Genomic DNA, 12111 nt, shown 5'->3' on the forward strand with positions numbered 1-12111 from the left:
AGCACTGCGCCCCCTAGTGTACAGTTTTGGGACTTCTTGTTGCCAATTGACCCAATGAAAGCAAAGCATTTGAGAACATCTTCAATATTACATTCAGAAAAGTAACCAACCAAATGATATGATGAATTAAAATTTTGCTTTTATTCCAGCTTTATTTGGGATATAATAAAAACAAAAACAAAACATAAATACTTAATTTTGTTGGAATTTGCAATTACCAACAAACAGAAAATCAGAAAATCGTCTTGAAAATTGGCTACTAATTGGCTGCTAAATCAATTAGAGCTACATATGACTCCATAAATAAATATTTGACAGAAAAGATAAAATATATTTGAAATTATGAATACAATTTACAAACATTTGCACATGAATGAGATAATAGCACTTTTGTTTATACATTCAGACATCAACGTAACAAAACTCAATAATTTCTTAACAAATAAAAGGTCAAATGAAACTGCAAATTTAAAAAGGTCCTATATTACACAAATTTTTATGTTTACGCTTTTTGCCATGTTAGAATGTTGTTACCTCCACAAAAACATAGCTCGAGTTGTGTTTTGTTTCATTCACACGTTTGAGTAATCCTTTATTATTAGTCTGTCCATCCTTGTGATGTCATGAAGTGGTGGTTTTCAAATTAAATTCAAAGGTCAAAGTTAACAGCCACTTTTTACCTTTTGTTTTGTAGAAACTGGCAATTCCAGGGCTGAAATTAACTAGTGAAGGGGTATGGAGTTTAAAAACTTCAGAACTCAGCCTAAATATACAGAACAAAAAACACAACTCCAGATCTGTTTGTGATGAGGAAACAACATTATAACATAGATCAGAAAATCGTGCAACATAGGCCCTTTAAACATAAAATAGAGCTGGAGCAGCAGTTCACTGGGTGCAATGTTTAATACATGGAATGACAACAATTTCACACTAAATTATAAGCCAAAAGGCGGTAGTAGCATTTTGGTCGATTTGCCAAGCACTCATAGATGTTATACATGTTAGCGCAGTATGTGAAACCACAACAGCTAAAAATAAACTTGTAAAGCCATAAAGGGGTTTTCAGTACAAACTGTCCTATGTGAGTACAGATGTATATAATAAGGGAAGAAAATGCAGTAGTAGTAGTACATTAGTTTAAAGTGCATATTAAATGAACTAAAAAAGCATTAGTAGTAGAATTAGTATTTGCAGTAGTAGTGTTTGTAGAAGGCAGTAGTAACATTACCAGTACGAAAAGTAGAAGTACTAACAGTAGTGGCAGTAGTAGTGGTAGTAGTAGCATCAGTAGTAGTAGTACTTAGTAGAACTTATTAGTAGTAGTAGTTGTAGTCGTCGTCGCAGTAGCACTAGCACTAGCACTAGTAGCAGCAGCAGTAGTAGTAGCAATAGTCTTAGTAGTAATAGCAGTAGCAGTAGTAAAAGTAGTATTAAGTAGTCAGTAGTAGTGTAACAGTACTCTACTTGAGTAAAATTCTGTTGCTGTTCCCGCAGTGAGTAAATGCAAGTGACAAAAGGTTTATGTTATCAGTATTAAATGATTTGAACATCTGTGTTTCTTGCACTGCTCCTTCAGATATTCTAGTTTATTTTGTCGTCTTCTATAATTTGAAAATACCAAATTTTGTGTATAATTTTACGTTCTGCCAAATCCATTTCTAATTAGAAATCAGATGTTACGTTCAGGCAGTTACTTTTATTTGTAGCTTACCTAAATACCTCAACTAGAATAATATCATTTTGAAGTAACATTATTCTTAGTGAGCAGAATTTTGGCAACTCTACTTACTGCCCGTTTGGTTGCCCCAGTTGCATTACGGAAGATTCAGTAAGTAAAGTACGATGTGATTGGTCAAATCTTAGACATTTTTAAGTTTTCAAATAATAATGTTAACCGGATGTTTTTAATTTGGATGAAAGAGTAACAATACAAGTATGTTCTTAACAGTTCATACAGTAATTGTAATCAGCAGCACAGTCACCACATACTAAGGCATATTCAGCAAAAACAATATAGAATTTTTACACAGAAATTCACTGGGACTGTCCATGCATTTACACTTAAGTCATGCAGCTTCAACAAAGGGCATTTAAAACCTATGAGCTCAGGTTAAAGCAGCAAATATTAGACTTTTCTCCAGCAGTTTTGCAAATACAGTTTAAGGAGGTCTCTCACAAAAATAAGAAACTTTCAGTAAAAAAACCTGTCAATGTACATTTTGAATCCATTTTCTAACTCATATATTAAAGGTGCAATGCGCAACTGTTCTGGTGGAGGATCAGGAGTGTTGGAAATTGCTTTGCCACCTAGAATGTTTCACACTGTGGCATTAAAATGATTTGTAGCTAGGTACACAAGCAGGCTGGCATCACAAGGCCAACTTACAGGTCAGATCTACCCAGTATTTTTGATAATAAAAGACCCACAATGAAATAAATGTCACAATTCCGTAATGAGGAAAATTCTTGACAAAGCAAAAACATCTCCAGGGACACAAGAAAAGTTATGCGGTGCACCTTTAACATGAATACAGAAATGCAGGTAACAATCTCAAGTCAAATAATACTTACACTGTTTGTCATTAGTTCATAGTAATGTTTTTTTATCATTACATTTTGAATACATTTTGCACTAGTTCAGTCTGTACATATGGAGAGGGTTTCATTAGGAAGAGCATCTGGCATAAATGCTTTTACAGTAAGCACAAAGCCTAAATGCAGAACTAAGTAACATATTACCTTATTAAACATTTTTGTAAGTCCCTGTGATGGCTAAATATGTATTTTTGGTGTGTTTACAGTGTCCGTTGTCTCCCCCTGCTGGCTATAAGCGGAAAAACAGCCTCACAACATGGCAGACATCTGCTCGTTCTCATCTCGTTTAATCACAGGGTCATGTCTTTCTCTTGCATGTTTGAATGACAGATAATAAACCTCGAAACTTAAACCTGGAGAGAGAGTTGTCCTGGGAAACTCTGGCTCTTTCTGGCAATGTTACTTCAATAAAAAAGAAAAAAAAAAAGTGCTTTTGAGTCTCTTCCCTGACAGTGTGTTCTCATAAGGGAGCTGCAGGGGGAGCTCTATCGCTGAAAGTTACTTACTTAGTTCTGCTTTAAACCAATTTCACATGTAAAGGGAGCATAAATATTGAATTATTTAAGCTTGAAATGCTGTGTTTAGTCTCCTGCTTACAGGGGTGTGGCACCAAATTCTGGGCTCTGGGTACAAATCATCTTGATGGGCCCCCACTACATATTGGCTAATGAAAAAAAAAACATTACAGATTTTGTGAGTGGCCCCTACATACACTTACCTGACCAGTCAGAACCACACACTTTGACAAAACCTTACGAAGACAAGTGGATCTTGAGCTCTATCCTGTCTCCCTGATTTCAAAGGGTGTGATTGACAGGCAGATTAACCAATCAGTTCCACATAAAGAACTGAGAAGCTGTACAGATTTTTACAGAATCAACAACTGATGCACCAAACTGATATTTATTTCAGGTAAATTGAGTTATATATTTTGTTCTGAATGTTACCAGAATTTGAGAAAGGAGAGGTCTTCTGTATTTGACACGTGCTACAGATTAGTCAGCTGTCATTGGATTGTCTCAAGTTCGGACGGAGGATTTTCACACTCTTCGGTCCAGCCTCAGTCCCTTCTGGATTCATACAGAATGTAAAAGGGGCTGTCTGGTCAGGCAATCCGTACACTGGGCCCTGGGTAAACAGTCCCTATAACCCCCCAGTACTACGCCCCTGCCAGCTTATACTATGTAAGCATACAAACCTTGGATACAACAATTTCGCATATTTTCAGAAAGCGTCCTTTATATTCTTGAGTTGCCGCACAGCGAGGTCCACGGGGAGGTTGAATTTAAGGTGGCTGATTCGTCCCAAAATACGCAACGCTCCTTCGAATCCAGTTTGCGCCATGTAACTCCACGGCTGATAATGTGGGTGAATGAGGGTTCCAGACTTACACAGCAAATTCAACCAGGAAACTAGTCTTTGTTCATTCAACGCCATGCAAATTAAAGCTTTAAACTCCGTATCTGGACCTCTTTTAAATCTATCGTGCTCGTTAAGAACTGTATGAATCGCCCATAGAAGAGACTGCTTTGGCGTTACAGTCACCTGCCCGCCCCCTACTGGCAGACTGAAGGATTGCGATAGCTGTCTTGCTGGCGATTCAACGAAAGCTTTACCGTTTTTGGAGTGGTAGTATTTAACGAAAAGTTCCCAAGGATGCAGATCTCGCGGGGTAGTTCGGTAAGGAAGTAGGCACGATATTGGTGCTAAAACCAAGCTGACAGTTTGTGATGGTGAGCATAAACCGTGCGCTAACAAGTCTTTCAACGCTATAGCTAGCTCTTTGCGTACAGCCGCTGTTAGCTCATCTCTGGGTCCCAAAGCAGCATTACTGGTGTAGTTCACGACATGTTCGAAAGAGGGCTGGCGTCTTGAACCTAAAATTCTTACTTTGTCGACAGCAGTTTCCAGGCGTTGTAGAAGGGGTCCATAGTCTTGCCCAGTGGCGTTGGGGGACCACATGTTTTGGGGAACGTGACCCGTGCCGCAGCCAAACTGACTGGCAGCGAAGATCTGGAGGACTGCCAGAGCGCGTTGAATGAGCTGAAGACCGGTCTCTCTGAGCTTCTGTGCTTGCTCTGGGTCCACTACAGAAAGAATGAGTCAAAGTTACTAAATGCTGTAAATAATTATTTAAAAGTTGTGCATATGGTGGATTAGACAACTAATTTCACTAAAACAAAGATCAATTAATTATATTATTATACTGAAATATAATATATAATTATAGCTGACACACCATACATAAAGGTAATTCTATAACTGCAACCACTGTAAACAAGGTTCAAAGATTATTCAATTTACACAATACTTATGATTTGTAAAATAAAAATATATTCCAAATTTAGTGTTTAAACTTAAACACTTAAAATGTTTGCATGTAAATTGTCCCAGTATTTTGGATGGTATTTAGTGTATTGCAATTTCCGGTATTTTAAAACTTTTTTTTCACAATTTTTCTTTATAGCCTGTTGAATGGAGTAAAACTATGATAAACATTTAAAAAAAATGGTACTATCACAGGTACAGGAACAATTTCAGACTTGCCTTTCTTCTTGACCCCTGGAGCTCTGGTCTGAGTTCCTTCACTTTGAGGTTGCTGACAGTTAGCTCCTCCAGACAGAAGAGGGTTTCCTACCTCATCTGAAAGAAATAAACATAACAGGCCTGGTTTAGTCCTGGTATACATCTTGTTAAATCCTGGTTTAGGCCCAGGTAAAAGTTATGGTGCAAGTCCTCATTAGTCCTGGTAGAGATCAGGTTAAGATTTTGGCCCTGGTTTTATCCCAGTTCATAACCAATTTAGGTCTGGTTTATCCCTAGTTGAATCCTAGTTTTGTCCAAGTTGAATCCTGGTTTTGTCCTAGTTGAATCCTGGTTTTGTCCTAGTTGAATCCTGGTTTTGTCCTAGTTGAATCCTGGTTTTGTCCTAGTTGAGTCTTGTTTTAGTCCTGGTTTAGGCCTGTTTTTAGTGTTTGGACCATTTTAGTCCTGGTTGAAAATTATTTATACATTGTATTTTAAACCTTGTTTAGTAAAATTCAAAAGGTTCTTAGTCCCAGTGTAGTCCCCATAGATTATGTTGGACCTGGTTTAGATGGTTTAGTCCCATTTTAAGATATTATTTCATTTTTAGGTTTTACTTCCACAATTTCTTTTCCACATAACATTGTCTTTGCACCTTGTATGAAGTTGATGAACATCTCGAGGTCTCGTATCTGTGTTTTGAGCTGCTCCACCAGCTGCTCTTTGACTCTGGCTGGATTCACAATCTGCGCGATGGCCATGTCCACTCTCTGCCTCAGCTCCTCTGGGCTCAGGTTCCCGATGTCCTCGTTCAAATTCACATCCAGCTTCTTTATCAGCTCGTCTATGATCACCTACATATGCAGACACAACAAGTATTATTACCTACAGGGATGTCACAGTAACAGAAATATAATGACATTGTCTCGTCAAACGTTGCAGTCCACCACAGTTTATTGAATTACACACTTATTTGCTAATTCGCAGAGATTGTTTTGTTACAGCATCAGATAAAAAACAGTGGGCACTACACATACCATGATCCTTTGTTCCACTTCAACCCAAACAATATGATGAAGTAATGGTTATAAAGAACTTTTCCATTTTAATTATGTAAAATATGACTTGTCGAGTAGCATTTCTTTTCTTCAATTGTTATCATTTCCACAATATTGCAATAAATATGGTACTTAATATCATGAAAATACTGTACAGTGAGATTTCCATATCATTACATCCCTAATTACATATAGATCATTTCATATTTGTCTTAGTTTAGGGGAAAATGCACAAAATAAATTCAAAAGCAGATATTACTAGTAAATGATTAGTTAGTATAAGGGAAAATTCTGTATCTATCCAAATGTTTTGTTTAATTTAACATAATTTTAAAATGATTAAATGTGATTAAACATAAAACATTTTTTCACCCGCAAACTCAGAGCTAACCCCTAAACAAAAATAGAGCTACGCCATCGTGTCTAGACTGAGAATTAACAGCTTGCATAAGAGCGACCAGAGCCTGCAAAGTGGGGCATAAATGATGAGTTAAGTGATTAAAACGTGCAGTTGTAGCGCGCTCTAGTGTCGACCCACCTTCTGCCTCTCCATGACGACAGACTGGGGCAGGGAGTCGTAGCTGCCCTCCTGATAGGCAAATCGCTCCAGGTCATCGAGCTGAGTCTTCAACTGAAAGATCAGGTCCTTCTGTTTCTCCCTCTGAGCCTCTAGTCGCTCCCTCTTCTCTCTCTCCGTCTGGAACAAAAGAATCAATAGTTCAAGCCATAGTTTTAGTTTACATACAGTTGCGTAACACTTTATCAGAGGTTTCTATTCCTGTGTTCAAATGAATAACAATAAAGATGTAACTAATAAAGACACCCTATGAAACTTTTCAGATGTTGTGCCTAGATTGTTCCACAGTTTGGCACTAAAACATTTATTTAGCATTTAATGAATTAGTTGTATTAAAGCTTTAAAAACAACAAAAGAAATACCTTGTCCAATTTGGTTTTCTGTTGTGAGTGAGTCTCTCTAAGATTTGAAATAAATACCTGGTGCCATCCTGTGGAACATTCAGTGGAGTAGAGACAGACAGACAGATATTATCGGTTTGCCAATAATTGCACTTTTTAGTGAGTTGGTTATCGGCCTTAAATCTCCAGCACAAGCCGACATTTTGTTTTGGTGGTCCTGTTGCTTAAAGAATATACTTAAAGCTTAATATAAACATTTTAGTGTGACATACAAGACATAACTGCACAAAATGTGACAAAGGTTTATAGTGAAAATGGGCTGTGGGTGAGTTTGTAACCAATTTAAGTTACATCATTTGGGGAAAAAAATATCAAAATCCGCTCAATTTATTCACCCAAAAATATCGTCAGATCTTATGGGCTATCGGTTTCCCTGGATTCTAAACAACTGGCCATGAAAAAACAGATATAGGTCGATCGCTACAATGGAAAACATCAGAAATGTTACACAGTGCAGCTTTAATGTAACACTGATACAGGAGGACTAGTATAACCCATTTTGTACTCACCAAATCCTCCTGTAGGCGGAGCATGTAACCAAAGAAACAGATTTTTAGAGGAAAAACATGTACATTTGTGTGTTTTGTAATCAAATTTTAACCAAGATTAATCATTATATACGACTTTATCAGTTTATTAGTAATTAACAGGTCAATAGCCAATCCTCTCTCTAAAAACATGAGGTTTGAGCAGGATTCAGATGAAGGAGGAAGAAATTTGACTATTATTTTTTGGTTTAAAATAGCAGTTATTAAAAGGTCTGTCTTGTTCTTGTTCAGGAAGTTAATATTGACAGTATGTTTCATTCCTTTTAATACATTTGCATTTGTTTATCGTGAAATGAGGGGTAAAAATTCTGACACATTTTCCAGGCTATTTTCGTTTTGAGTCTTGTCTGTTTCCCTGGAGTACAGACAGCTGCAGGTTTGGTTCTTGTGTTTACACAGTGTCTTTATTACACAGAGTTTAGCTGGGGGCATGTTCCTTCAGTAAACTCCAGTCGACAGCAGCCAGTGCGTCACCAGGGACTGATTTTCCACTAGAGATAAGAACACACCAAAAGGGACAAAACCAGAGGGGGTGATAACGAAAGAAGAAACAAGGGACACGTAAGCAGAGTGAAAGATAGAGGGAGGGAGAGGGAGTGACAAGAGTGACAAAAGGGAGGGAGAGAGGGTAGATGTACAGAGGGAAAGGAAGAAATAGTGAGGGAGACAGCGAGCGACAGAGAGGGAGAGAATAGGAAGAAAGGGAAAGAGAAGAAGAGAGAAGGAGAGAAAAGGAAAGGGAAGGAGAGAAAGAGAGAGAGAGAGATGGAGAGAGAAGGAAAAGGGGGAGGGAGAAGAGGGAAAGAGAGAGGGAGGGAGGGAGGGAGAGGGAGAGAGAGAGAGGGAGATGTAGGGAGGAGGAAGAGACAGAAGAGAGAGAGAAACAGAGAAAAGGAAGGAGAAAAAGAGAAAGAGTTGAAGAGAAAAGGAGAGAGAGGGAGGGAGAACAGGGAGAGAGAGGCAGAGAGAGATGTAGGGAGGGAAGCAGAATGAGAGAGAGAGAGAGACAGAGAGGAAGGAAGGGGGATAGAGAGAGGGGGGAGAGGGGGAGAGAGAGAGAAGAGAGAAGGAGAGAAACAGAAAGAGAAGGAGGGAGAAGGAGGGGAGAGAGAAAGGGAGAGAGAGAGGTGGGAAGGAAGAGCTGGGAATTAAGTAGTATTTACACAAGGAGCAGACAGTGTAAATAAATAGTAACTATGGGAAACAAAAGTAAAGTTACCAGTTACAATAAAAAACACAGTAATGGAATGTTTAACAGAGACCAGTCCGATAGTTTTGTCTGGGCTGTCCACCTCCCTAAAGATTAGACAGAGACTTTATTCAACGCAAAATGTTGTAGGCGCATTAAAATGTTATGACCGTGCTCTGAAGATCATCGAAGCATGCGAAAACCCAACCCTACGAGGAAGGAGCAAATGTTTTTACTGAAATACTCAATAATACTCAACTCCAGGTACATTTGTGAACAGGAAACCACAATATAACATAGATCAGAAAACTGCATAATATTGGCCCTTTAAACCTCATCTTGTCATTGTGGGCCCATTATTGTGTCTCGTCTTGTCTCTCCCCTTGGTCATGGATAAAATGGTTCGCTGACAGTTGACAGTTAGTATTCATGCATTTTAATGTGTTTCCTCATATAACTTGGGATCACTTTGGAATAGGGTTGTCAAAAGTATCAAAAATACTACAACTAGAACCAAAACTAGATACACATTTGAGCAGGTATTGATATTAAAGAAGTCACATTAACAGGACAGAAATGAACCTTTCCTGAATGTCTTTAGAATGATCTGGAGCTGTTTCAGAACAGAAGTATAAGAGCATATAAGACTAGTATACTTAAAATGATTTGATATTAAGGGACCATTATGTTTTGTGTATTGCTCCTGCAAACTGTGCAACACTGACGCACACGTTTCATAACCTCCATATAACAGATAGCAGCACATTTTGAGACCAATATGAAGCTCTGTCACCCACAAACCAATAAAAATGCAGGACTTGTGTGTTGCCAAGACAACAATCAACATCAGCATCTCATCAATGGCCTGTAGTGACAATCCAATTAGGGTCCAGTGAGAAGAGGAGCCACATGCGGCTGCTAAAGAGACAGTAGTCGATAGTTTTGCTTATATGGTCTACAGAAAATGAAAATCAAACATGGAAAAGAGAAATAAGATAGTAGTAGAAAATAAAATGCACTGATCATTTTACTTTGGTAGTACAATGCATATGAATTGTACACCGTGAGCCCGCAAATCAGAATCAATAGTTAAAAATAGTTATATTTTTAATTAAGTCATATTTGAAATCAAAACCATACTAAAATTATATAGCCTATAGAAGTTTCAATCACACACTAAGTACACGCTATGTTTACCATTATAGTAAAAATAGATAAATATTTTTTTTCCCAAATATGATTGACATCATTGGCTCAAGTAACCTCTAAATAAGAGCAGATAAGGTATGTAATAAAAAAAAACTAAAAACATAAAGATATAATAAAGAAAGACATAATAATCCTAGAGATGAAGCATGTAACTTTTCTGATGGAGGGTCTCTCACCTGCTGCCTGCAGTATAGCATTAAACATATCTATCCCAATGGAAGACCTCGCCAACAATAAGAATGTTCTTCAAGGTATTTTTGAGACATAAAAACAATGAGTTCATGCCAAATAGATCCATTTAATGCCATACTGAGGAATATTCAAGGCAAAGCAAAAACATCTCATCTCATCAGAAAAGTTACATGTGCACTTAAAGGGCCCATAGTACATGGTTTTCTGATCTGTTATATTGTTGTTTTCCTCATCACAAACAAACAAACAAACAAACAGAGTTGTGTTTTGTTTCATTCACGCATGTTTAAAACACAAACCGTGCATATTAGGCTGAGTTCTTCTCTCAAATGGAAAACGCTCTGTTCCACCTTGTGATGTCATGTGGTAAGTGTTCCACTATGTTTTTAAAACTCCATACACTTTCACTAGAATAAATTTGGATGGCCTGAAATTGCCAATCTTTATTGAACAAAAGGTAAAAAGTAGCTATATAACTTGAAAACTGCCACATGACATCACAAAGTGTAGCAGAGCACTTGGAGCTTTGGAGATGTACAGACTAATAAACCAGGGTTACTCAAAAATATGTGAATGAAAAAAATACAACTTGGTATGTTTTTGATGAGGTAACCACATTATAACATGGCTTAAAACTCACAAGAATCAATTTTGTGCAATAATGGACCTTTAACAGTACAAATAGTAAAAAAAAAAAAAAAAAAAAAGTTGTTGTAAGATGTGTTGTTGAAAGTTTCTACAGCTACGTGATAAAAACCTGGATGACCACAAGCTCTCACCGAGTTCTGAAGCAGCGAGGCATCCTGGGGCCTGCAGCCGACAACGTGTGGACATCCTCGGAAAGCGAACTCCTCCAGGTCCGCCAGCATCCTCTCCTTCTCCTCGCTCTGGGCATGAACAATCTGCTTCAGACGGAACTGCACCTGAGCAAAGTGGGACGTCAAAGCGAGGAGAGACGAGTTTAACAGCTCCTGCTCTTCCTCCAGCTTCCTCATCCTCATGGCCATCTCCTCCTCTGAAGCCGAGTTGGAGCGTCTGTTCCCCGGCTGCCCTCGGCTCTCCTCCTCGGGGGTAGCCACAGCGCCCACCGGAGCCCACCGCTCTCCAGCCCCGGCCATCATCGCCTCGCTGTCCGACGCTGACAGCTCCTCCGTGGACATTTTGGTTAAAGTAAACGATAGTACACGTTCAATTAAAGCGTCAGTACGAATTGTAGTGAGTTTAATTAGTTAAAAGACACGTTGCTGCGCAGATTAAACGCGGATTATCACAGCTGTAGCAGGTGCATCGCCATCTTGGGAAGGATGAATCATACGTCAAACAAACCGTGAGAGCGTCATATGCAAATTTACACCGGAAGTGCACGCTTCAATATAAAATATCGTATTCATTTTTTTTTTTCTCAAAATATAACGTTTATATAATAATAATAATAATAATTCACATATATTTAATAGTTGAACGTGCTTCCCATTCCCATTTTCATTATATTTGCCTTTTTTTCTTTAAAGGTGCATTATTTAACATCTCTGGTGCAATCATCCCCTGCTTGTCTCCATGGTAATATTATTGCTTTGCCTTCAAATGTTCCACAGTATGGCATTAAACACATCTAGCTCCTTGGACACAAACCGATAACATAAGCGAGCCAAAATACAGATTAGGTCTGTCGAGGGCATAGATTGTATAAAAGATATATATATATATATGCACATCTACGATCACAGTGAGAATGCATGTTTGTCAAGGATTTTTATCTATTTATTTTTTCCAATGGGTTTTCATTGCATTGCTATATTATAAACGTTAGAAT

General features: G+C 38.1%; 1 protein-coding gene across 1 annotated transcript; it reads right to left on the bottom strand.

Moving 5' to 3' along the window:
- Positions 1-117: 117 nt before the first annotated feature.
- rundc1 (RUN domain containing 1) lies at positions 118-11589 on the bottom strand. Its single transcript, XM_020933203.2, has 5 exons — positions 11078-11589; positions 6721-6879; positions 5780-5978; positions 5146-5241; positions 118-4685 (listed from the first exon to the last, which is right to left on the bottom strand). Exons 1-5 carry the CDS (start codon positions 11456-11458, stop codon positions 3823-3825), a joined length of 1698 nt encoding a protein of 565 aa, XP_020788862.2. The 5' UTR covers positions 11459-11589; the 3' UTR covers positions 118-3822.
- Between the last annotated feature and the right edge of the window lie 522 nt (positions 11590-12111).

The sequence above is a fragment of the Boleophthalmus pectinirostris genome, unplaced genomic scaffold (assembly GCF_026225935.1).
Source record: "Boleophthalmus pectinirostris isolate CB_2022bp ecotype Guang Dong unplaced genomic scaffold, ASM2622593v1 HiC_scaffold_17, whole genome shotgun sequence".
In the NCBI taxonomy this organism is placed as follows: domain Eukaryota; kingdom Metazoa; phylum Chordata; class Actinopteri; order Gobiiformes; family Gobiidae; genus Boleophthalmus; species Boleophthalmus pectinirostris.

Excerpts from the sequence above, each read along its gene's own strand:
- rundc1 (XM_020933203.2), bottom strand. The coding sequence starts at position 11,458 with ATGTCCACGGAGGAGCTGTCAGCGTCGGACAGCGAGGCGATGATGGCC. Across the intron at positions 5,242-5,779 it reads GTTCATCAACTTCATACAAG|ATGAGGTAGGAAACCCTCTT; the intron begins GTGCAAAGACAA and ends TATTTCTTTCAG. Across the intron at positions 4,686-5,145 it reads TCCAGGGGTCAAGAAGAAAG|TGGACCCAGAGCAAGCACAG; the intron begins GCAAGTCTGAAA and ends TTCTTTCTGTAG.